General features: G+C 37.4%; 1 protein-coding gene across 3 annotated transcripts; it reads right to left on the bottom strand.

The window, feature by feature from the left end:
* Positions 1-10: 10 nt before the first annotated feature.
* Positions 11-24,113, bottom strand: LOC125417302 (aldo-keto reductase family 1 member C13). Of its 3 annotated transcripts, none has more exons than XM_087896405.1 (10): positions 23,958-24,113; positions 17,821-17,941; positions 15,032-15,199; positions 13,258-13,374; positions 12,002-12,079; positions 11,379-11,501; positions 10,578-10,687; positions 9,816-9,981; positions 2,303-2,385; positions 11-279 (listed from the first exon to the last, which is right to left on the bottom strand). In XM_087896405.1, the coding sequence occupies exons 2-10, from the start codon at positions 17,902-17,904 to the stop codon at positions 237-239; spliced, it is 972 nt and encodes a 323-aa protein (XP_087752531.1). In that variant the 5' UTR covers positions 17,905-17,941; positions 23,958-24,113; the 3' UTR covers positions 11-236. The 3 variants fall into 3 exon arrangements, with proteins under 3 accessions (XP_087752531.1, XP_087752533.1, XP_087752532.1); XM_087896407.1 differs by having other exon boundaries at positions 23,971-24,110; XM_087896406.1 differs by having other exon boundaries at positions 23,878-24,068.
* Positions 24,114-27,368: the final 3,255 nt, after the last annotated feature.

The raw sequence follows: 27,368 nt of genomic DNA, 5'->3' as shown, positions 1-27,368 counted from the left end.
AAAAAACAAACAAATTTTTTTTGTTCATTTGAGAAAATATGTTATATTTATTTTGAGGCATCATGAAAATTAAATCCTTTTCCTTCAAGACCAAAAGGTGGAGCTATAGTTGAATGTGAGAGTCACTAAGCAGTTTAGGTTGACTGGAAATGAGGCATCCACCAAACAGCATCTGAGTTATATCACCAACATCACTGCACACAGTGACTTCAGGCAGTCATGACTAGGTCCCCATGTTAATATTCCTCCGAAAATGGATATTCAGGGTGGTCTGTCAAACTGAAATAGGAAATAAAAGCAAACATGAACTGTTTGATCCATAATTACAATGTAAACTGTGACATTTAAGATGTCACTATTGAGGAGAAAGTTAATTGTTTTATTTGCTGATTAGTTGAAAAAGGTGATATTCTTTTTTGTTGTTGTTGTTGAGAACCATTCCTTTATTACAGAGAACAGAATATTTTATTTTTACTTGCATGTTATTTGAAACATACGCAAATCTTCATGTTCTCTCAAAACAAAATAAACAAAGCAAACAAACAAAAATCCTTACATGTAAGTAATTAAAATTTTGGCAATGATACTCAAACCTCAGTTTCAAAGTATTTTTTATTCTCTTTCTTTCTTTTTTGGCTCTGTTGCCTAATTTTTATTTATAATTTTTGTATTTTTGAATTTTCTTCTTTTTTCTTAATTCTTATTAAAAATTACTTTTCATTTTACATACCAACCCCAGTTCTTCCTCCACTCCCTCCCCTTCTCCTGCCTCTCCACCTACCCATCTACTCCTCAGAGGCATTAAGGCCTTACTTTGGGAGTCAACAAGGTCTGGCATATCAACTTGAGACAGGACCAATCCCCTCCCCTTAGCCCTCTTATCAAGGCTTAGCAAGGTATTCCACTTTAGGGAATGGACTCCAAAAAGCTAATTCATACATCTTAGATAGACCCTGGTGTGACTGACAGCCCCCCCCATGTCAATATTTCTCAGAAAATGGTTATTCAGTCTGGTAAGCAAATCTAACATAGGAAATAAAAACAAACACATGCTGTTTTATCAATTTCTACAGTGGAATTTGTGACATCTAGGAAGATACTCTCAAGGTAAAAGTGAATCATTTTGTTCCCTGATCAGTTGTAGAAGGTGATATCCTTGGCATCATATACAAGTATGTATAAGAAATGTTTGTAAAATGTCACTTATAAATTATTTTTCAGTTATGTCCCTTGATCTTGAAAAGAACATGCAAAGACCTGTATTCATTAACATTCAACTCCCTTAGCTTCATCTATGAATCAGTCAATGAAGAGCTAAAAATCCTTCCCAACTCTAGTCTCCTGAGAAAGAAGAAAGGTATAAGTCATCTTTAGTTCAAGGTAACTGTACATAAAGATCAACACAAAAATATCTTAATATACATTAAAGTATCACTATGTCTACTGCTTTCACTACCATTTATTATTAATAATCCATTAACTATTCACTCACGACCCATCAATTAAGAAGTAATGTATTAGATTCAGTTACAGAATTTTAAGATGGTCTTCCATATACAAGGAGATAACTGTATAATTTGTAGACCTCTCTATATAAATAACATTCCAAAATATGCATTGATAAAAATAATTAATTGTTAAAGTTGGCAAGAATTATTTATTATTTGCAACAATGATTGACTCATTGAGTTGTATATTTTCATTGACTTTATTCTGCTATATACTAACAAAAATCTTAACAATGCATATATATATATATATATATATATATATATATACCAACTTACATGGTATTGTAGATTTTTTAAACCTCCTTCAAGCATTATCATATTTATTAATATTGAGAAATAAAATTCCAACAAGAGAAGATATAGATAAACGATAGATATAGATAGATACATGATAGATAGATAGATAAGCAGAAAGATAAAAGAATATGCACCTATAAGTACTTATGAAGTCTTTGTAATTCATAACCTATTTCTAGTATCAAATTTTGTAACCATAGAGGAAGAAAAAAACTAAAGATCATTAACTAGTTATTAATTCTCCCAAGCAGTAGTGCTTTTCTTAAAAGGTTTTTTTCTTACTTTAAGCATGAATTGAAAACCTTCTCCATGTTTTAAAATGACAAATTCACATTTTCAAAAACTCAGAAACAAATGTTGTATTACCTATCTCCATGGGAAACTTGCTAAGGACAAATAGGGTATTTGGTGTCTGAACCATCATGAATGGAAAAGGAAGGCAGATACTTGGACATGAAATAAACTGAGGTGAGGTGTTTATCAACATTACTTACAACTCAGCTGCAAGATATCGAAAATTTTTGTTCAGGCCATCAAGGGTTTTCATATCCTCAGGAGACAACTGAAATTCAAAAACCTTCAGAAAAAAACAAGTGTTTTAGCATTTGAATAAATCAGAGTTTATACCTCAAAAGCAATGTGATTAGTATGTATGCTCCTAAAAATGATGAACATTGTGTACTAAAGCTTTCATGGTTATTAAAAACCAAGTAATAATGAAAGAAAATTGTTCTTGAGATATATTAAAATTGTAGAATGCTATAGACAAAAGGAAATTTCATAGTTATTTTGAGAAAAAAACAAAAACAAAGAAACAAACAAAAACAATACATTTAACATAACATTAAAGGCCACAGCACCATGTAAGTAGTTTCCAAGAAATCTAAAAAAAAAAAATTGAAATACATCAAACAAACAGCAATTTGCATGGAGAGTTACATTTTATATTTATATGTTTTATTTTATATTTATACTTATTCCGTCAATGAATCATTAAAATGTAATAATTGCTTTTTTCAACATGATGTATGTAAAGATTTGTCCAAATTCTAAAATTTGAGACACTTCAACTTCAAAAAATTTTTCACCAATTGTTCACATCATTTTTTAAATTAGATCCAATTTTATTAAGAATTTCAAATTACATATTTTAGACTTCTAGAACGGAATAGAATCCTTTGGGGACTGACAAAATGTCATAATAAACACTGACCTCCTTGTCCAAAGCACATTCCCATTATACAACAAGAAGCAGCCACCTGCTCACTTTGGCAACAGCTCCTTCCAATATAAGGAAGGGAAAGACTGTGCTAGCTCTTTAAGTTCACTGAAAATGGGAATCTATCTTTAGATTACAAACTTTAATGTTCAAAAAAATAAGCTGTGTTTAGATGAACTATGATTACAGAAAATATCACAAACAATCTAATAGAAAGCAGCCAAATCATTTTCAAAATAAAGGAAATAATATAATTGGTTAAGAATTTCCAGTAGGTAAAAATCTCAGGAAGAGGTTAGTTATAAAATGTGTTCACATCCTAAGACGTTAATGGCAAAATTTCAATAAAAGAACTATCACCTCATGCTCATTCAGTCCCGGTCCAGCTCAGATCGGACTCTGAATTTGACTGACAATGAGGGCTGACTGAGAAGCCAATGATAATGGCTACTACATGTACTGGCTTTTTGGGAGCCTAGTCTGTTTGGATGTACACCTTCCTAGACCTGGATGCAGGGGGGAGGGCCTTGGACTTCCCACAGGGCAGGGCACCCTGACTTCTCTTAGGACTGGAAAGGGAGGAAGAGATGGAGGGGGAGGGAAATGGGAGGAGGTGGAAATTTTTAATAAATAAATTAAAAACAAAAAGACAAGAAGTACAGACATCAAACCAGAGAAAATCAGTACATCGTTAGATTAATTTTACATTCCCCTTTATTTTTTTTCCATTACCTAACTTATAGGAAGACTTAAGATGCATAAGTTCTATTAAATATGTTTAAATATTTTAGGGTATGTGTTGCTACTGCTGCTGCTATTGATTACCTTAAATGTAACAAATTATCCAAAGCACTATGATTTCTGCCCCAGTCATGAAATATAGAATAAACCACATGTTTTCTTTGGGGAAAATAAAAGAACTATCACTTCTCCACAAAAGGGAAAAAAACTTGATGTAAATTTTATTAACAGCAGGAACGATATGAAAGACTGTTTTCCAAGTACAACCAAACTAATGTATACTGTGGAGCAAAGTTCTTTCACCCAAAATGAACAGTAATTAGCCTGAAGTATTTTAAACGTGGCTCTTACATCTAAAAGTTAAATGTCATCATCCCCTGCAATGGCTTCATCACCACTTGGGGATTTATTACAATGTGGTCACTTGAAACACCCAAAATGAAGAAAACTAAATAAAAGACAGAAACCCTTTACTCTCTGGAAGTCATATACTGATTTCATCCATTCTCAATAGAATAGGAGCTACACACTCAGATCTAGGATAGAGGTGTTTAAACTTTATTCTCCAGTTTAATGATTCAAGCTGGGTGTGACTATAATGCTGACCATCACACTTGTGGTACAGAGGCCTGATTTTTTTTTGAGCATTTAGTAGGCTGAGATTTGGGAATTTAGCTCAGTGGTAGAGTGATTGCCTCTCAAGTGCAAGACCCTGAGTTCAATCCTCAGCTTTGAAAAAACAAGAAGAAGAAAAATAAAACAAATGAAAAAAAAAATAATTGCTCATATCTTAAACACATGCAGGGTAAGTCCTTAGGAGCATTAAAAATACAGAGACAGGCTGGGTGGTGGAGGGGCATGCCTTTAATCCCACTTGAGAGGCAGAAACAGGTAGATCTCTGTGAGATCGAGGCCAGCCTGGTCTAAAAGAGCTAGTTCCAGGACAGGCTCCAAAGCTACAGAGAAACCCTGTCTCAAAAAACTAAACAAACAACAAATGAACAAACAAAAATACAGGCACAGAGGAACATGGAGGGTAGGATAAGGAGATTTATCAACAGTTTAACAATGGATAAATCTATCAAGAAACATAATTTGGGTAATGGGAGTAAGTAAATAAAATGAACAGAGGAAAGACCTCATAAATGTAATTACTCTGAATAATTTGTTTAAAATTACATATATCCTTCTGGATAAATATTTTACCACATATAAAAAATACATTTTGAGAAGAGTTTAGGGGCGAATGACACAAAGCTCTGGTAAACTAGTGAAGGAAACTCTTGCCTGACAAGTGATAGGATGTGATGCTCAACCACAAAGTAAAAACATGAAGACTCCACCAGGTGTCTTCTTTCATTAAGTAATAAAAAGAGAATGAAAACAAGAAATATTTGGGAGAAGGCAATTCAGCAAACTCTTCTGAATCTGCATAACAATCACTAGTGAGACTATGTATATGCAGCAAACACATAATTCACACTTTTTTATTTTTTGAGAAAATACAACATCTTTTTATTCACTACCTAGATTTACAAATTATTCCATTGTTAGATTTCTACACTTGAACCACCAATGTTCATTTGTGTGTGTGTGTATGTATGTATATCATTGTCCAATGATCATATACATATTATTTTCAAATGATCATGTATATCATGCTATGTCATATATGTTTATATGTGAGGAATATTACATGTATTTAATATATTATTTATCATATATGTTTGACATATATATTTATTGACTGTATGTATAAAAGTATGTGTAAATTTACAAATCATCAACTGCTCACACCTGTGCACTTCTACACACTTCTATAGGCATTTATTACAAAAATGAGCTTATTCACCTTCTCCAGCAGAATGTCAAGGAACACCGGCAATTATTGCCTACAACAGTGAGGCAGTTGTAGCTGTCTGCCAGGCTTGAGTGTCAGAGGAACCTTTGGTTCTATTGCTGCTCTGGTCTAATATCATTTTTAATTAAATTTATTCATTTATTTTACTTGCTGACTGCAGATTCTCGTCCCTCACCTCCTCCAATTCCCTTCCCTCTCCAGCTCTCTTCTGACCCATAAATTCACTTCTCCTGTTTCTGTTCAAAAAAGGACAGGCCACCCATGGGTGACCACGAAGCGTGGCATATTAAGTTAAGGAAGGACTAAAATCCTCCCCTTGTGTTAAAGGCTGCACAAGGCAATGCACTCACTTATAAGTAAGTATGAGCTGTAAAGGATAACCATGCTATGTAAATGGATAGAAATAGAAAACACTATCCTGGGTGAGATAACCCTGACCCAAAAAGATGAATTTGGTATGTACTCACTCATTAGTGGACTCTAGTCATAAGCAAAGGACATTAAGCCCCGCTAGCCTAGAGAAGTCAAATAAAATCATATATTGATTCTCCGGGAAATTGGAAGCAAATAAGATTGCCGGGCAAAAGTTGGGAGCATGGTGATGGGGGTAGGGGTGGGGCTGTGGGTGGGGGAAAGGGAGTGGGGAGAGAGAAGGGAGAAAGGAAAAACTGGAGAAAGCTTGTGAGAGTGGGAGGGTGGAGATGAAGGAAGGGCGGATAAAGGAGCAGGAAAGAAGATATCTAACTAAAGGGAGCCATTTTAGGGTTGGCAGAAGACTTGTCTCTAGAGAGGGTCCCAGGTGTCCCCATCTAGGTTCTTAGACAGCAGAGGAGAGGGTGCCTGAACTGGCCTTTCCCTGTGGAGGGCCGGACCACATTCTCCATTGCTTCAAGGAACAAAGGTAGAGATTGACCTCTGTGACCCCAAGGTGTGGCGGTACACGCCTTTAGTCCTGATGCCTGGGCTGCAGAGGCAGATTGACCTCTGTGACCTCAAGGCGTGGTAGTACACGCCTTTGGCCCCTATGCCTGGGAAGCAGAGACAGGTAGATCTCTGTGAGTTCAAGGTGATGTAGCACACGCCTTTAATCCCAGCGCACGTGCTTGGTAACTCTCTACCGCTGCGTCCCTGCCTACTTCCGAGGCATCATCTGGGATAATGGGCAGCGGACCAATCCAAGAGTGACACGTCAGAAGCGAGGACTGTTTCCTTTATAAGGGCTGGGTTCCCCTCATTCTGGGTCTCCGCCATGTAAGCTTATGCTCTCCCTCTCAAGACGCATAAAGCTTTACCGCAGAAGAATCCTAAGTGTCCCGCATCGTTCTTGCGGGCGAGACGGTAGCGCGGGACATTTCCCCACTACCACACCATATCACCATAGATATCACCATATAATATTACCATAGAATATAACCATAGAATCTTTGTGCGGTAACAGATGAAGATAGAGACAGAGACCCTCATCAGAGCAACGGACTGAGTCCTTAAGGTCCAGTTGAAGAGCAGAAGGAGGAAGGAGATGACCGAGGAAGTCTGGACCGGGAGGGGTTGGTTCACCCACTGAGACAGTGTGCGTGTTCTAATGGGATCTAACCAAATCCAGCTGGATCGGGATTGAAAGAACATGTGATCAAACCAGAATCTCTGAATGTGGCTGACAATGGGGGCTGACTGAGAAGTCATTGATAAAGGTACTGGGACTTGTTTCTACTACATGTAATGGCTTTTTGGGACCCTAGTCCATTTGATTGCAAAGCTTCTAGGCCTGGTTGTAGCGGGGAGGGACTTGGACTTCCAACAGGGCAGGGTTCCCTGCCCTCTCTTGAGGAGGGTGGGTGAGGAAGGAGGGTGAGTGAGGGAGCAAGAGGGGATTGGGAGGAGGGGAGAAAATGTAAATTTTTGAATGGAAAAATAAATTTTAAAAAAAGGATAACCAAGATACAATTCACGCATGTAAAGAGGCTAGGTAACAAGGAGTGTACAAGAAAGGAGGTATGGGTCTCCTAGTGAAGAAGAAATAGGAATGATCAGGCAGACTAGGATAAGTGGAGATGGGAACATAAGAGGTCTGAGTAGGAGTAGATAGAGGGGAGAGTATTGAAAGAGACGATTGGTGGGGTGCGTTTCTGGATCAGGCCAAACCTGGTGAAAGGGAAACTCGAGAATCTACAGGATAACCACAGCTAAGGATCCTAGCAAGGATGGATTCTTAGACTGAACTGGCCATCTCCTGTGACTGGGGTAGACTTTCTAGTGGAGGGATTGGGATGCCAGCCAAGCCACACAACTTTTGACCTACAGTCGGGCCTGCCTATGGAAAGCGCATGGGTGGGCTGAAAGGGAAATTGTGGGACTGACCAAGTAGAGCCAGTCCAGCCTCAGACACAAACAACAACAGTGAGCCCACTCCTGACACTGCCTGCAGCACCAGAACCCAGAGGTTGAAATGCCCAGAGACCTAGGATAGAACCAAATATGACTCGGAGAAGACAAAGTCAAAATAATACCGCTAGTGATATTCTGCTAGTCTCAAAGGTTCTTGACCATCCCAGTGGTCATCAGATAACCTTTATCCAGTAACTGGTGGAAGCAGACAAAGAGACATATAGCTAAGCATTGAGCAGAGCTAGGGGAATCCTGCTTAAGAGAGGGAGGAAGGATTATGTGAACCAGGAGGGTCAAGGACATCAAAAGTAAACACACAGAAACAACTAATCTGGGCTCATTGGTGCTCTCCGAATCTGAACTGACAACCAGGGATCCTTCATGGGACGAATTGAGGTCCTCTACACATATGTGACATTTGTGTAGCTTTTTGTATTTGTGGGACCCCTCACATTGGGAACAAGGGTTGTCCTTAATGCTTTGACTGGCTTTGGGGAACCGATCCACACTTCATCTACACACTGCTGAAGTGTTTTTAACACCTTTACAAACTGAGGCGATTTCTAATTCCAACCATTTGAGTCTTTGCTGCTGTGTAACTCGCACTGGACATTTGAACTTCACAGAAGCAATGATGTGTTAACCATGTGTTTGTCACAAAAGGCTTCTCACTGTCTGGGTTTAGGGATAAATTATTACATGGAGAGGGCTGCATGTTCCCGCCGCCTGGCTAGCTTAGCTCTGAAATAACCACACAGAAAACTGTATTAATTAAATCTCTGCATGTGGCAGTGGCTTACCAGATAAACTTCTAGCCAGCCTCTGTCTCAGGTGGAGGATCCATAGCATCTTTTGACTCTACTTTCTTCCTCCCAGGATTCAATTCTGTCTTCCCTGCCTACCTAAGTTCTACCCTATTAACAGGCCCAAAACAGTTTCTTTATTAACCAATGTAAGGGACACAAAGACAGGAGGACCTCCAACACCACTAAATGTAGAGGTAAAAACTGGGAAATTTGCCATTGTATGAAACCAGTATGGAACTGGGGAGAAGCTCAATCAGTCTACTGAGTTTAAGAGGCCTCATTGTCCTCAAAAATGTACAATTGTTCCTTAAATATATGAGAAGCAACTTAGCATAAACAGATGATTTTCCCTGAGTCCAGGCTAAAGTAAAGCAATTTTTTAAATAGAAGAACACTAAGGTAAAGAATTGTTATTCATAATAAACTTCTAATTGAGAATGGTTTTTTTTATTAATTACTAACATTTTATAGTATAAAAAAGTTTGTTTGAAATTTTGAAAAAATCAACCTGGGTAAGGAGAAACATAAACTTATAATTAATCAGTGTGTGTGCATGTGTGCGCGTGCGTGTATGTGTGTGTGTGTGTGTGTGTGTGTGTGTAAGTGTGTGTATTAGAATATCTGAACATGTAATTAAATAAAATTAAAACCATAGAAATGTCTAGAATCAAAATTACCCAGTCCAGATCCCTCATTTCAGAACATACAGAAAAGGTCCATGAAAAGATACATGCAATACTTGGCTGACAAGGCAAAGGAAATTCTAAATCATCTCCAACACTAACTCTGTCAAGTCATGCTGTTGTTTATGTCATAGGCAAAACATTTCTCATGCACCTGAAAGTTCATATGTACAGAAAATGCTAGAAATATAGGTTTCATATCAAAAAATTTCACAGAGATTTAAAGGAAGAAAGCGTTCAAAGATATTATGTAACAACCCTAAAGCATACAGAAGATACTAAGTAACAACCCTAAGAAACAGAGCTCATCACCTGCAAATTCTCTTTCATCTCATTTTCTTTGAAACTCTGGGCCAGGGGCACAACCCCTCGCTGAAGCAGGTAGCGCAGAGCAATCAGGGCAGGACTTCGATTGTTCTTTTTGGCCACATCACAAAGAACTGGATCATGCAAGAGAACTGGAGAGTTCTGATCCACCCTAGTAGAAAAGCAGAAATAAGCTCAAGAGGCCAAGATTTTGGGTTGGTTATGGTGCTGCAAAACACAATAGAGAGTGCATTCTAGACTAGACATGATGGTTATATATAATTATCAACTGGACAAATTCTGGGATCATCAGAAAGATCAGCCTCTAGAATGACTGTGAGAGATTATCTTGTTATGAATAGGAAAACCCATTTTAATTATGGGTGCGAACAAGCAAGGGATCCTGGAAAGTATAAAAGGAAAAAAAATGATCAGATCATTAGTATTCATTTGTCATTCTCTGCTTCTTGATTGCAATGTGAAGAAATCCCCTGCTTCCAGTTTCTGACACCCTGTCTTGCCTGCTGTTATGTTCTGTACCCTAGAATTGTGAACCATAGTCAACCCTTTCTCCCTAAGATTACTCTTCTCAGAAGTGTATATTAGAGAAGTCAGAAGACAAAAAAGACTCCAGGGCCACATAGAAGTCCCTGAGCTACCAGTTTCTGCTTCACATGGTTCTCTTAAAGACAGCTCACTCTACTTGAAAACTGAGTAGCGTGATGCTCATTGACAGTCTTGCTTCACAAATACTCTTCATCCAATTACCATTCTTTGTATCGTTGGGTTCCCAGAGCACCATAAGCAACCAGAACAATGTCTTTTGATTTGCAGTAATCCAGCAGCTTACTCTGGTTTAAATACAGATGACATTCAACCTGTGAAAGAATATAATAGCGATTAGATTATATCAAATGATCAAATTAAGACAAATAAAAGTGTTTAAAGTCAATAAGGCAGACTAAGAAAATTATATGCAATATCACATTTAAATTTAAAAGATCAAACTGTTGCAATTCTTCTTGAAAGACAAAAGAACTAATTTTGGAAGGTTCTGTTAATAACTTGTGTCAGGACAAGTTTTTGTGTCAAAAAAAACGGCTAGTGGTCAACAAGGCAGTTCAGTGGGTAAAAATGTTAGTTGCTAAAACTAATAAAATCATGAGGAAGGATAATAGTAAGACAGAGAGAAGCACCTAAGTTCCACATAATTCCTGTTCACGGAGTGATTTCTAAGCTCAGTCTTTCAGCAAAAGTATTCTATGCCTACTGCTACCCTCAGTTAAAGGGGAGACCACTTTCCTCTGCCCTCAGCTTCTGCCTGCTGGACCAGCTTTAAAGCTATACATCCTCCGTAAGTGGGGTTATATACCGTGTCCCCATTCTTACCAATACTTAAGAGCACAAGCGAAAGTTTAGAATCCCCGATGTCTTTTGAAACAGTGATACTGCTCTCAGAATCGTCTTTTCCACAGTATAAAAATCATTTGAGAAGAGTGCAATAGAACAGTGTTAGAAGTGCAGAATGGGGAAACGCATTAGAGATGGGGAGAGAATGAGAATCCTTACCTGATTGCAGACAGGCTTGTACTTAAGTCCTGGCTTATTCAGGATTCTCTCTAACTGCCTGTGGTTGAAGTTGGACACCCCAATAGACTTGACCAATCCTGCATCCTTACACTTCTCCAATGCCTGGTGATGAAAAAAAGGTTATAAAGTGTCATACTTTCAATTCATTACATCAGTATAAAGAGAAGTTGGAGCATTTACAAGAAAACTGTCAAGAGCTAGACATGTAGTTCCGAATTAGAATACTTACCTTGAGTAAAAGACCCTAAGTTTGATCCTAAACACTAAAAATATGGGAGGAATGTATCACCCAAGTGATCATAGAACTTAAATATGAAGAATCGAGATAATGGTCATAATGGTGAATATGGTGTCCGTCAAGGAGGAGTTTCTATGACATCATTAGTAAATTGATGATGCTACTACATAAGGTGGCAAAATAACACATTTTCATATTATCCTGAATACTTTTTCATTTTCCCTCCCGTATATTTTAATAATGCATTCCTCTCCTTTCACTCCAGCAAATATGTATGCATATAAATGAATTTCTATACCCATGAGAAAATGATCTGATTCTCCCTCCCTCATCTTGATTTACCGTCTCTTTGAAAAGTACTCACCTCCCACGTGGCACAAAAATCCACTGTGTCCAATAGCGATTTTCCGTGTTCATCTACTGGAAAATCATTATCCCCTGGCTGGAAGAGAAGTGTTTTTTTTTTTTTTTGAAGAAATCTCACATAGACACGTGTCTCACCTCTAGTAATGTTTTTAAGAATATCCTGGAGGACCCTGACAGATAACTTACTGATTAAGCACTGGTTTCTCTTTCAGAGAAACCTGGGTTCAATTGTCAACACCTAAATGTTTGGTGAGAACAATTTGTCAGCCAACCCATGTGGCCTAGTGCCATCTTCTGATCTCCAAAGACACTACTGCACAGACATACAAATAATACACCCAAAAATATCAAACAAATAATTTCTTTAAAAGATAAGGACTATCTTTGAAATAAGACAGTAAGCAAACATAGAGGAAGAGAATCACCATCTTACACACTGAGCTTATAAGTGAAAGGTATGAGGAGTTGAAAAACTTATCTTTAGGAGCCCTGTTTTGCTATACTCTCTTATTTTACCTATAGGAATCATTAAAATTTTTCTTTCTTGTATTTTTCTTCTTATTTTTGAAATTATACTAAATTACGTTATTTCCTTTCTTCCCTTTTCTCAGTATAACAGCTACTATGTATGCCCCTGCTGTCTCTCAAATTCATGGCCTCTCTTTAATTGTTGTTATATACAGACACACACACACACACACACACACACACACACAATTCCTGCACCTAGATAATATTTTCAAACAACAAACTGAGCTCTCCTAGTTGACTTGTATTCTTTTGTCTACTCATTTTTTAGAAAAAAAACAAAAATGTTTCATATTCATTGGGAAGCACAGTCATTGCATGGCCTTGACCACCAGCAAGAATTTATATCAATCCTTCCCAAGATAAATGATAAGTATGAATGCCTGTGGGCCCAAGGGCAGGCATATGAGCCAATGATGGCCACAATGTTCCAAGACCTTGAGGTTGCTCTTGGGCCACTTTTGCCACAAGACCCAAGAAAATATCTAGTAGCACAAATAAATTCAAAAGATGTGTAAATACAATTCTGGAAGTTATTTCTAATCTGTAATTCTGACCATTACTTGGTTACTTCATTTCATAATCTAGTAAGCCCTTTGTGGAATCTACTCAAAAGTTTAGTAACACAAATTTACATGAAATCATAATAGAAATTTGCTCAGCAATCCATAAAAATGATATCCATGCCCACATGAAAAAATATGTACATTTGAAAAAATAACCTACCTTCATTGGCACTGGGTAATGCATAATGTAAAGGTCAACATAGTCCAGTTGAAGTTTCTTCAGTGATTTTTCCAAACTTGGCTGGACCAGCTCTGGTCGAAAGAAAGTACACCAGAGCTACAGAAATTGAAGAAAGGAAGTTGTGATCAGTTAATAGATTGCCCAAACATGGATACTTATTTATCCTAATACTGAATTACTTTTGTACTTGAAGAAAAATTGTAATCTGGTGTGGCAGACAGATCTTTGTGAGTTCAAGGTGTGGTAGCATACACTTTTCATCCCAACACTTGGGAGGCAGAGGTAGAAGGACCTCTGCAAGTTCAAGGTGTGGTGGCACATGCCTTTAATCCCAGCACTTGGGAGGCAGAGGCAAGCAGATCTCTGTGAGTTCAAGGACAGCCTAGTCTACAGAGGGAGTTCCAGGACAGCCAAAGATGTACAGAGAACCTGTCTCAGAAAGCCAAAAACTAAGAGTAAAAATTAAAAAATAGAGGTTAAAATAAAGCCACGTAAAGATGAAAAATACACCAAGAGCCCGGATACTGTATGCTATTATGTTCTCTTTGAATTTTTTGAATGCTGAGAAAAGAGCAACAGCTGCTAACAGATATTGATTGATAAATGCTGCTGAATTAATCCAAGATAGATATTTTGAAAATACCTTGACTTCAAAATTGAAGTCAAAAGATATGTTATTTTGGATAAGAGGATTTGCTTTTATTTCCACAGGAAATGAGAGGCTATGGATTTATTCTAAGTTAAGAAAAATCAGGTTTGATCAAGGAGGACCCCCTAAGAAATCTCCGGTAGGAGCAGATGGCATGGATGTCTGAATTCTGCATCCAGAACAAATTCAAGACTGCTGCCTGAGATGATCAAGCCTCACATGATACTCCAGTCAGGACTTAATGATAATTACAAATTTTCTTTAGGTCCCCATAAGATTATCAGTGCCCCCAAGCAGCAAAAAGTATCCTGGAAAACTATGTCACATCCCCCAAAAAATGGACTATGGATATTTTCCTTGGTTAAAAAAAAAAAATAAAGAAAAAGGAAAAGAAAAAAAAAAGAGGGAGAAGTGGTGTGGGAGAATGGTCCATATTCTGTCAATTATATTTTAAATAAACACTAATTGGCCAGTAGCCAGGCAGGAAGGATAGGTAGGACAACCAGACAGGATGTAGAGGCAGGTCAAAGAGAACAGAATAATTCTGGGAAGAAGGAAGGAAGCCCATTCCTCGGCAGTCCTGAGCAGCCACAGAAGAAGCAATATGTGACTGCCTTGCTGAAAAAGGTACTGAGTCATGTGGCTAACATAGACAAGAATAATGGGATAATATACATTATAAGAGCTAATACAAAGCCTGAGCTAATGGGCCAATCATTTATAGTTAACATAAACCTCTTTGTGATTGCCTTGGGACTTAATGACTGTGGGAACCAGACAGGACAGAAAACTAAATCAACAGTAATAATTCACTTTAACACAGTATTTATGTACTCAGACTTAACAATGTGAATCAGTTACATATTTTTGTTATTGTTAGCTCATTTATTGAACAACGAAAAGAAGTAACTCAAGAAATAAAACACATACTACTAATAATGTCAATAACTAAATTAATTTCATAAGGATTTTAATCTACTGTTACTTTCTTTCACCCATTTATACAACTGACATCTTTAACCAACTTATGATCAAGTAATATAATTTTAACTGCTTTATATATCTTTTAATAATTAACCCTCTTGCATGAAATAAACACGCTACCTTTGTAGTGATGAACATGTCTTCTCTCTTTACAACGCCAGCTTTGATATTGCTCTGAATGGCCTGTCCTATCTCCTCTTCTACTTGATATGCATAAGCAGTATCTATGTGGCGGAACCCAATACCTATAGCTAGGTTGGCAGCCTCCAGTGACTTGCTCTTGTGAACCTAGAGGAACAAACAAAAGAGGTATTTAAAGATGCATGTTCTGAGTGAGCTTAGGTGGGACTTTGCTAGGCAAGAAAGAATTTGTTTTTTTCAAGGTCATCCTCAGACTACAAGGCAAGAGCCTAGTCCTCAGAACTTGAAATCCTATCTATTAGTCTATAAAATTAATGAATATCTAAGAAATATTATAAATAACACAGAAAACTAAACATCTCCACAGGTTCCATGTTTGCCTATTTTTTTGTCCCACATTTGAGGCAATAGGCCAAAATCCATTTTCTTGGAGTTTCTTTTCTAAATAAGAACAAGAATTTCATACCCAAGAATCTCTTTATACCCACACAGTCCTGGTTACTTACTGGCACTTATGAATATCAATCTCACAAAAGGTTCAAATGTTTGCTTGAAAGTCAACACAATTATTGTATGGTGATACTAAGCAAAATGACCACAAGTCTACTTGGGACAAAGCACAATAACATAGACACTTGTCTTTGACCCCAAACTAAGCAATGTCCAAAAGGATGAGAAAGCAAAAATATCAGATAACAAGCAGAGCTAAGTTAATAATAGGAACTTGAACAGACAATAGTATCCTATATTTGTCTTTCAGCATATCCATTCTCTTTATCTGACATACATAAATCCTATCAGGAAACGAAAATCTACCCTAGGAATATGTTCTCATTAAAAATAAATTGACAACATCATGTTGGATATTATTCATTTAGCGTATCAGCCCTTCATCCAAAGATATTTGCTTTAGAAAGATATGACTGGAATTAAATCTAAAATCACTGCCTCGACTGTGAGATTCAGATAAAGATATGACAATTCCTTTATTACAGAATTTAAGGTGTGGACTGAGAAGATGTCTCAATCAATAAAGTGTTTATTAACAACTCTCAGAATCTTAGATTAGACCTCAGCCCTCATGAAAAAGCAGAGTAAGGCATGGTGGCTTACATGTGCAATCCCAGTGCCTGGGGAAGCAAATTCAGGGTGATCCCAGGATATCACTGGGTTGCCTTCTAGCAGAATAACTGAGTTCTCGACTCAGTGGGACACCCTATCTCACAAAAATAAAGTAAGAGCAGTGGAGGAAGACTTTAACCTCTGGCATACACAAATACACAAACACATATAGTCATACAACATATATAAAAAGAAATCAGACTGCCTTTTTTGATTATTTTAGTAATTTCTACAGTTTTCTTTCCATAATAAAACACAGAGAGTGAAATTCTGAATTGTACCACCTTCTCTGAATCCCACCTCTGACTTAGCTAAGAATAAAAATCACTCTGTGAGTTACCAACACTGTTGCTGTTTTTCTTTCTGTCACTTTGCAAAAGTAAATAATCTTGTATGTATCTCCAGCTTTATCTTTGTAAATATTCATAAATGTAATAGGAAAGAAATGGATGAATTTGAAGTTAAGGGAAGTGAACCTTTGTCCCAGTTTCAGGAACTTTAGAAATAAGAAATTCCCTTTAGGTTAAGAAACAGTATATACCTTGATAGTTTCAGTTCTGGAGAACACCATGCTGTAAACCCAATATGCATTAATGAAGACCAATAATTTACATTTATCTTTACTATGCTCACCTTTCCCCAATCGTAAGGCTATATTATAAATTCCAGTAAGTCTCCTACAGTTCAGAATTTGTATATGGGGGACCTTACTTAGCTCAAGTGCCTCATTCCCTGTGTGGAGCAGAAGGCTACAGTAAAACAAAAGTGAGGCAGTGCTCAAATACTTGTTTCTTGCATTACTACAGGGAGACACCCCGAGTTATCACACGGATTTCCATGGATCTTGCCTTCTTGAAAAGAAATATCGTGCTGTGGATTGTAGACATAAACAGAGAAGTTCCTGTCAGTGCTACCAAGAACACTGATATGCTATCTGGTGACTTTCTTCTCTTCTACCCAGCTGAGAAACACAGACATATGAAAAGCATAGGGCCCAGAATTGTTAGGTCATGGATATGTCCCTTTAAGCCTGGAGCCTACAGGCAGAAGATTTATTTCAAGTTCACTCTTAGAGCTGAAGGGTCCCAAGTAAGAACATTAAATTCACAGGCAGGTCTGGACCAGAAGAGCAAATCTAAGAAAAGAAAAAAAAAAAAAAAAAAAAAAAAAAACAGCCACATTCAGCTAAGACCAGAGAGCCTTGCCTCAAGCAAGAAAAACTCAAACAAGAAAAACCAGCGAACATAAACAATCTTCCCTCCCTATTTCTGAATTCCCTGACTAAATTATAGTAAATGTCCCAATGCCTCTGAGGCATGTGCCTTGTAGCTCCATCATAGACAACACTAACACCTTAGGCTTTCCCTTTGTTCTCCATTAGGCCTTCCTTCCAGGTGGCTCACAAAAAAACAAGTGCAAGCATGAATAAAACTGAATTCTGACAGAATCCTGACTCAACCTATCAGGAAAACAGATTAGTCTCCTACCCACAGCCACCAATTGCAGCCACTGCTCCAACATCCATTTAACAGGAAAAATAACCAGGTTGGGACTCAGTCAAGCCCTGATGTAGGCCAAGACTAAATATCTGACTTCTTGTACATGGAATAGCTAGCCTGGAAATACTGAGAACCATGCATTCTTACCTCTTGGGGTTTATAGGTGCCAAAACCCAGGGCAGGAATGAAGTGGCCATCGTTTAGTTTGACAGACTGCTGTTTGGAACTCATGGCCTAAGCACGTCCTGGATGTTCTGGTGTCGCTGCCCTAAAGTGGAAGATGGGAAGCATCATATATACCTTCCTGTCTCATGACTAGCAAGTGTCACTCCCATTCTGGTGGTTAGTCATTCCTACATCCTGGCTACTGTTTAACCATTTCTACTCCTTAGCAAATGATTAACTAGTGCTATTGTCTGAGTAATGGTTAACCAATACTGCTGTATGCCTACTGTTTAAGTCCTACTGTTTACTGCCTAATGGTCATGGAGCAGAAAGGAGGAGGCAGTAGTAGCATGATTTCTAATTGATCTTAATATTAAACCTGGAGTCAGAATTTAAGGGATGAAAGCTGAATTATCAGAAAAGTAAGCACCCAGCCACTAGTTCCTACCTCCATGAAATCCTGAGACCAAATGGGGTACCCTATCTCCACAAGTCCTAAGACTGAATATTGATTCTATGAAACTTCAGCTGAAACCTCAGCTCCTGTTTCATCCTGCCTTGTATTCTTCTTTCCACCCAACCATATCACTTCCAGTGCTGTGATTAAAGTGTGAGTCACCACCATTTGCCTCTTTTCTTTTTTAGACTGGATCAATCTTATGTAGCCCAGGTTAGGCTTGAACTCACAGAGGTTCATCTGTCGCTGCCTCCCAAGTGCTGGAATAAATGTATTTGCCCCTACCGGCTGTCTCTCTTACAGGGAATGTTAAATATCCCACCCTGTATTGTATATCAGTCATTGGAAATGATATGCAAGCAGTTTCCTCACTCTATAGTTTACCATTATATGGATGATATTTTCCTGACAGATTAAAATAGATACGCTAGAGAAAGTGTTTGAAGAATTAAAGAAAATTATGCATTATTGGGGATTGCAAATTATTCATGAAAAATTACAAGAAGGAGATTCTATTAATTACTAAGGATATAAAATAGGTCTACAAAAGAATCGATCCAAATAAGTACAAATTAGGAAAGATCAACTGCAGATTCTTCATGACTTTCACAGACCACTGGGACATTGCCTGTTTACAACCCACTATTGGAGTAACAAATCCAGAAATAAGTAATTTTTTCCAAACTTTGAAAGGTGACAAGGACTTAAATAGTCTCAGAGAATTATCAGCTGAAGATGAGAGAGAATTGGCTTTGTTGGAAAAGAAATTACAGGATATACATGTGAATCATTCGGATACAGAGTTTGATTGCATTCTGGTTATTTGACCCTCTGTGATTTCTTCAACATGGATTTTAGCAGAAGGAAGATAACATCTTAGAATGGATATTTGTACCATGTAAGCAGAGTAAAAATTTATAAATTTACTTGGAAATATTCTGAATTGAGGGAACAGACACATCAGAAATTGTAGTACTTTTTCTTTATGATGTAATTGACTGATTGTGGGCAGAAAATGAACATTGGCAAAGAGCTTACAGAATTTTTAGGGAAAGATTAACATTAAATATCCCAAATGCAAGAGAATTCAATTTAAGAAAAAATAATTAAATTCTTCTTCACAGTGTATGCAGAAAACTAATATCTGTAACCCCTACATGCTATCCTGATCCAAGTAAGTCAGGAAAGGCAGGTTACAAGAAAAGAAATTAAAGTAAATTGGATCAAAGTCCTTATGGTTCTTTCCAAAGGTCAAAATTATTTGCTATTCTTATGGTATTATTGGATTTTCCAGAACCTCTTTCAAAAGTTACTGAATCTCAATATGCAGAAAGAGTTTTGTTGCATATTGAAATAACTGAATGTATACTATATGATACAGAATTGACTTTATCATTTAGTCAGTTACAAAAATAATCAGGAACAGGAATCATTTCAGCTGGAGCAACTCAGGACCACATGAAGATACACAGATAGTGGTGCTGGGTAAAAGAGACATGTGTCCCGTGAAAAGTGATTTTTGAAGATTTTAAGTGGATGACACCAGCTAACAGAACATTTTAAGTTTTGCATTCTTTGAATTATAGACTACAATAAAAATACAAAGAGTTTGTAAAAGTTAGCATCACAATTATGAAATTTTTTATTTATTTATACACTTGGAGCTAAATTTAAAACATTTGAAATTTAGAAATTTAAAATGTTTGAAATTTAAAAATTTACAAGTTTAATTAAAGAGTGTCAATGACCACTAATAAGTTTTCACTTTGCCTGGTACACACTTATATAATAGCTACATTAAATAAGTGTAATAAAAATGAGCATTAAAATATTTCAACTCAAATAGAAATTTAGATAAACATTTACACTATTAAGTTATGATATTTTAAGATAAATTGTTAAACATCTATTATAAAAGAACATAAATATTTTAAGCTAGGGATTTTGCTTTAAAATTTTGGTATAAATAGATCATACGAAGAATGTCAACTTGCTTTAAAGGTAAAGAATAGGAAAAAATATAAATAGCCTTTGATGATAAATAACTTTACACATATAAACTTACTCTTATGGACTTTCTTCTTTATAAGCCTCCTGTAGCACAACTGGGTTAAACATTTATGTTATCGATATTTATATAACAACATACACATATTTATCTTATTATTTCTGTTCAAACATTAAATTTGTCTTCTTTAGATTTTTATCTTGAGATAAACAAGTGAAAACCAAATAAAATTTGGTGTTTTAAGTCAAAATATTCTGATATAATTCTACAAATAACATATAAATCTCTTCAGATTTCCATTTGTGTTTACAATTGAAATGAAGCCCCCTAGGTAGTTTCCTAGATACTCATATTTATATAAACTCATATTTAATTGTCATGCTAATTACAGATGCCATGTATAGACATCAGTTTCATTCATTCCTTAAAAATGATAGCCTATCTAGAATATGAAAGTCTAAGTCTAAGACTTCTTGTCTAAAGCAAAAACTCAGAAGGCACCTACATGTGACATGAGAATAGGAAGAGTATGACAATGAAGAACATACTTTCTTTCCAAGAGAGAAAAATTGGAAGGACATTCACAGTCACACAGCAAGTGATAGGGTGACAGGACACCTAAGAACCATGGGCAGACTGAAGTATGGTACCCACAGGAAGTCTGAGGTTACAGTATTCACTGCTGTAACCACCAGGCAAATTCCTCGTGAGAGAAAAGACACAGAAGCCATAACTTAGGCTCACTGTCAGATAAAAGAGACTGACAGTCTTACTAAGGGGTAAGCCCACAGCTCCTGAGAGCCTTGAATCCAGTTGTGAATTCTGGATAGACCATGACTTCTCTGATGTGATGATTTTGGTCAGCAACCATCATAATAGTTAATCTGTTATTTAATATTGAGCCATCCTTGGGTGCCTAATAGCAGTAAACAATCTCAATTCGGAGAACCTGGATCCTGGGAGATGGGCAAAGGAGTTAATCACAAAGAGAAGACAAAAGGTGTCAGCGACTGAAAATTCAAGTGGAAGATTTGGCTCAGAACCTGAAGGCCACAGAAATAAACCTCATTCTCAGTAGCTAGGAGCTAACCACATCACCTTATCTATGTGTGTTATAAACCCAACCTTACATCACCAGGTGGCCAGCCTCGGCAGCCACCTATGTCAGCTGAGGTGCACTATTAATGGGACTGAGAACTATGAAGCACCATCAAAGTATTTGACTTCTTCTCCTCATCCCTCCTGCAGCGTGTCTACGACTGAGCGTGTTTTGAAATTTGATAGTAATCTCTAAATACAGATGTCGGTGCAGTGTTGACTTCCCTCACCCCCACTGCAAATGGGAGAAACTCCTACCTAGAATATTAGTCATTCCTGAAGTGTACAAGCTAAGGAGTCCTGAGAATGGGAAAGAAGCTGCCAGGCCCCTTTGTTGCAATATTAGGTGTAGCCAGTAGAGGCCACTCGTGACCCACAAAGAAAAGAAGTGGACAAGCACCTGTGGGCATGTTGCTCTTAGCTGGCTGAACAACAAAGTCTAACTGGTAGGAAAAGTGTCAGGGGCATGGGAGTTATAGTAGGTGACAACTAGTATTCAGATGTAAACCCATCCGAGGAATGACTATCTGATGGAGGTTAATCCTGTCCAGAAAAGGTCTGCAAGAACATTGACTCTGAAAGTTGTTGCTTACTTTGGCTAAAGCAGCTTGGTGTCTCCACAATATCTGCATTGTAGTGTGTACTCTCATGTAATGTGTATATGCAATCTCATGGGTGCATCTTGGTCTAATGGGCACATATATCTATGAGTGGTCAGGGAGATTACTTTTTATTTATCTATGGAGTTTTGATATGCATAATACATACTAGAACATGCTTCATAACTGGACCTACTTGTCCCACAAGGACTGTGGACACTGAAAAACATGCCTTGTTCTTTCGCTTATTGGGTGACTTTCCCACAATCTGTGGAACCCCCCATGAGAAAATTTAGTCACACAATCAAAAACCTTGATTCCCATAGTCAAATCTCTGCTCCATTCCCTGAGATAAAACTTAGAGGTCAATGCCTTACAAATATTTTTATTTGGCAAAATACTTAGTCAGGAAAGGAGTTTTTCAAATAGATCACATTTTGGAACTTCAAAGATAAAGGGATGTCCAAGCTCATTTGAGATTGAGTGCCCTAAATTCTCCCACAGCCAACTTGGTAAAGTGCTAACCTAGTTGACCTACAACTCTATCCTAAAAGTAGCTATCAATACTCTACACTTATTCCTAGTTTAATGAAAGCACACTTAGAAATGTAGTTCATGCACCCAACTCCCCTACTCCCCTCTTAAAATTTAAAGCTCCTACACCAGCCTTTCAGTCTCCTAGGTGTTGCCTAGATTTCCATCTAGCCATGCCTCTCCAGATTCAGAAAGAAACTGACAGTGTCACTCAGGACAAGCTTTATCTGTTTTTGGACCCTGAGAAACTCAAGCTCTGCTACTTGTGATTTCCAGAGAATTACCTTTGCTTGTACGTATATATAAACTGGAAACCTTGCAGCAAAAGAAAGGAGAATAAAGAATATAATTTGAACATCACGTGTGTAAACTTGTTTCATAATTCGTAGATTATCCTTTAACTGCACACATGTGGACAAAGGAGACTTCCCCCTTTTTTATTTCATATGCAAAGTAGATAAAGCAGGACAATGATGCAATTAACATAAAAGGCTTAAACATAAGGGATCTCATTGCATTTGTTATCGCTGAAGAGCATGCCAATAACTGTAGCAAAGATTCAGGATTTAGGCTCCCATTCAGATATCAAGTCTTTCCATCCCCAGTTCTTAGGAGTACCAGGTAGTAATGCAAAAGAAAATAAGTTGCCTCCTTTTGTAAAGTTTTGGTTAAATTTGTCCCACTTCTTTAGGATGCAGTCCAGCGGGGCATTTGATGAGATGGAGGTGAATCTGATTCCCCAACAAAGGGAACATGAATCAGAAAGGTAAGCAGCATTTCAGATGAGGCATCTCTCATTTTACCTATGCATCCTCTAGTCTCCAGGTGGCATCATGCGTTTCTTTAGATATCACCAGGGAAATTTCATGGAGTGATTAAACAGTGACCAATCTCTGGGTCATTCTTTCCAGATGCCAACCATTCTCAAATGTCCCCCTTTATGACTGGACTATCCCCTACACATAAACCAGCTCAGTTTGATCCAAAGCTCTATCTATATTCAAGAAATTCTCCTAGATATTTGTGGCCCCTTTTCAATTAAGCCTGGTGTTTGAGCTTGCTGAAGACAAGGAATCTGACCATTCCAAGTTTTAAATAATGGTCACAGAAGCAACAAACCAGACACAGTTGCCCTTTCAGCTCTTTTGGGTCAAAGAAAAGAATGAAACCAACAGGCTGGATGGTAGTGCAAATTAAACTAGGGATACAAGCAGTAACAGAGAGAGGGGGAGGAGAGAGAAGAGTCATTTAAGCTAAATGATTTTTAGAGCAGAAAAAGCAACAAGAGAAAAAATATTTCAGTACCCTTATGAGATAGGAAGGAAGTGAGACAATACACTTGCCAAGCAGAAGCAGAATCCTTGCTAAAGGTGTTGGCAGGAGGAGAATGCATCTCTGCACCCTTTAACTAAAGAAAGTGAACCTGTATTGAGCACCAGATGTCCTGCAGCAGGTCTCCAGATCCCCCTGGTCTCAACTCTAGCTTTAGTCTTGTTTATTCTGCATTCCAAAGTGAAGAACACACAACAGAGAGAGCAGTCAAGTTTCAGTTTAGAAAACAAGGAAGTAAGAACTCTCTTCAGAATAAGAGCTGGCTGAGCCCAGCAGCAGAGCGTGGCAACGGGCAGGCAGGGACTTTTATTTGTCCTCTCCTTGTAACACTTGCCCTCCCTCCTCCAGGAAGGGCCCTTCTGGGAAAGAGGCTTGTTTTTCTCAAGACCCTATTTTCCTGGCTTTCCACCTAAGATATAGAAGGTTCAAAAATATGTATAGGATTTTAATTACCCATAAAATAGAAAAGTTCACTGTGTATGCTCCCCTGAAAATGTCAACTTAAGATGACTCAACTTCCAATACCTATTATAATTTATGTTCTGTTTGTGGGGGCAAGCAGGGGCCAGTCCTTTGCAGAGCTAACCTCCTGCCTGAGCTTTTGTGTGTTTAATTTTCAAAGCTTTATGTTATGATGAAGCATATGCTTGATCACACAACACAAGAAACAATGAGCTATTATAACAGGCCTTGAAGAAACTAGGATATTCTACAAAGATGCTTTTGTCCTTCCTGGGTTGTCAGACTATTGAAACAGCAGACCTCAAGAAATTAGATTGCCCTTAGAAATGTTGTACTTGTAGAGAACCACTTGTAGGCTGTGGTTACAGGACAGCCAAAAGAGAAAATGGTCCCCAGGAGAAAGATTTATCATGCAATAGAACATCTTTCAGGAGAAATTAGACCCACAAGACACCACATCTTGACGACAGTACATAGTTGTACATACTGCACACCATGGGAGTGGTCATTTCAGCTGGGACTACTCAGAACCCTATTGGTATACACAGATAGTGGTGCTGGATAAAACAGACATGTGCCTCTTGAAAAGTGATTCTTACCAATTTTATGTGGAGGACACCACTCACAGAACCTTTCAAGTTTTGCATTCTTAAATCATAGACTACAATAAATATACATAGAATTAAGTAAAAGTGTACAGTATAACTATGCAATGGTGTTTATTTTTTCATCCAGTTATATATTCATTATTTGGAGCTAAATTTAAAATCTTTGAAAATTTACATTTCTTACAAGTTTCTCTTTAAAACAGCATCAATGACAAATCGATAAGTTTATTTTGCCTCATACACAATTGCAACCCACTTGTATAATAGCTCCATTTAAACAGTGCTACAAAAATGAGCTTTAAAAAGTTTTTGACCCAAACAGAAATTTAAATGCCCTTAGCCATTTTAAACATGGGAAAATTTTAACAAAAAAAAAAAGTGTTAAGCATCTATTATAATAGAACAAAAATATTTTAAACTTGGGGTTTTGTTTTAACAACTTTGATATAAATAGATAAATTTCTAAGAATGTCAATTTGCTTTGAATATAAAGAATAGGAAAAATATATGAATAACCTTTGATTATAAACAACCTAACACATACAATTGTACTCCAATGTGTTTTATTCTTTATAAGTCACCCAGAGCTCAACTGCATTAAACTTCTGTGTTATTAAAGCTTTTATCATTTGATATATATAATACATATTATATAAAATCATGTATATGTTAATTATATGTTTTATTAATATGACAAATTAAATATAATTAGTATGAGATATTAAATATAACATGAATTTAAAATGCCAAATATAATATATTAAAATATTTTATATATACATATTTTTGCTATTTCCTCTTCAAACCATAATTTATCTTCTTTAGATTTTGCTATTCTGATAAATAAGTGAATATTAAATAAAACTTGATGTTTTAAGTCAAAATATTCTGATATTATTCTGCAAATAATACATGAAAATCTTTGGGATTCCAACTGTGTCTGCAGTTGAAATTTTGACTTCTTAGTAGTTTGCTAGATACTTACATTTATATAAACTCATATTTATTTGCCAGACTAATTACAGATGCCAATGAGTAGATGTCAGTTTCATCCATTCCTTATAAAAGAATGGCATATCTGAGATATGAAAGTCTCAGTCTGAAATTCCCTGTCTAAAACAGTAACTCAGAAGTCACTACATATACAAGGGAACAAGGAGAGTGTGTCACTGAAGTGTATACTCTCTTCCCAAGACAGAAAGATTGGAAAGACATTGACAGTCACATAGCAAGTGATAGGGTAGCAGGAGAGACAGAAACACAGACAGACTGAAATATGGGACCCACAGGAAGTCAGAAGTTAAGATACTCACTGCTGTAGATACTCATTTGCTGTAGCAAATTCATAGTGAGACAGAGGATGCATAAGACTTAGCTAAGCTTTCTTGTTAGAGAAAAGAGACTGACAATCTTGCTGACGGGTAAGCTCACAGCTCCTGAATGACATGAATCCAGTCGTACATTCTGGTAAGATGTAACTTCTATGACGTGATGATTTTGGTCAGCAACCATCATGACAGTGAATCTCTGCTTAATATTGAGCCATGCCAGTGACCTAATCACAGTGAACAATCTTATCTCAATATCCTGGAGCCTTGGTGAGATGGGGAAAGGAGTTAGTCACAAAGCGGAGGCAGTCCTGGTGTTATTAACTGAGAAATTCAAGTGGAAGGTTTGGCCCAGACCAATGGTGAGAAATCACCATCATCCTCAGTAGCTAGATGCCGATTCCAACCCCTTATCTAAGCATGTTATAGGCCCAAGTCTTACATCACCAGGTGGCCAGCCTCTGCAGCCACCTATGTCAGTTGAGGTGCGCTATCAATGGGACTGAGAACTATGAAACACCAGCAAAGCATTTGACTTCTTCACCTCATCCCTCCTGAAGCATGTCAATGGCTGAGTGTGCTTTTAAAGTGTATAGTAATTTCTATATACAGATGTCAGTGTTGCATTCCCTTATTTCACCCCCATTGCAAATGGGAGAAACTCCTTATGAGAATATTAGTCATTCCTGAAATGTACAAGCTAGCTCCAGAGTCCTGAGAATGAGAGAGAATCTGCTAAGCCCTATGTTGCAATGTGAAAGGTAGCCAAGAGAGACTGCTCCTGGTCCACAAAGAAAAGAAGTAGAAAAGCACTGGTAGACATGTCACACTTAGCTGTCTGAACAACAAAGTCTAACTGGTAGGAAAACCAAGAGAGTCCAGCTTATAGTGACCTCCACCCTCCTCCTGGCCAAATGCAAATTTAGAGGGGTCAGAAATGTCCCGCGCTATCTTCTTGCCAGCAAGAACGACGCGGGGCACTTAGGATACTTTTGTAGTAAAGCTTTAATGTCCCTTGGGAGAGCGAGCATCAGCCAACATGGCGGAGACCCAGAATGAGGGGAACCCAGCCCTTATAAAGGAAACAGTCCTCGCTTCTGACGT

This window comes from Myodes glareolus, chromosome 14 (assembly GCF_982192425.1).
Source record: "Myodes glareolus chromosome 14, mMyoGla1.1, whole genome shotgun sequence".
In the NCBI taxonomy this organism is placed as follows: domain Eukaryota; kingdom Metazoa; phylum Chordata; class Mammalia; order Rodentia; family Cricetidae; genus Myodes; species Myodes glareolus.
This window is presented reverse-complemented; position numbering and strand designations above follow the sequence as displayed.

Bases quoted from the DNA above. Each gene is read 5' to 3' on its own strand.
- LOC125417302 (XM_087896405.1), bottom strand. From the start codon at position 17,904: ATGAGTTCCAAACAGCAGTCTGTCAAACTAAACGATGGCCACTTCATT. The intron at 12,080-13,257 runs GTAGGTTATTTT...CTTCTCTTCCAG, and splicing joins ATTACCCAGTGCCAATGAAG to CCAGGGGATAATGATTTTCC. The intron at 280-2,302 runs GTAAGTAATGTT...TTCCTATTTCAG, and splicing joins CGATATCTTGCAGCTGAGTT to TTTGACAGACCACCCTGAAT.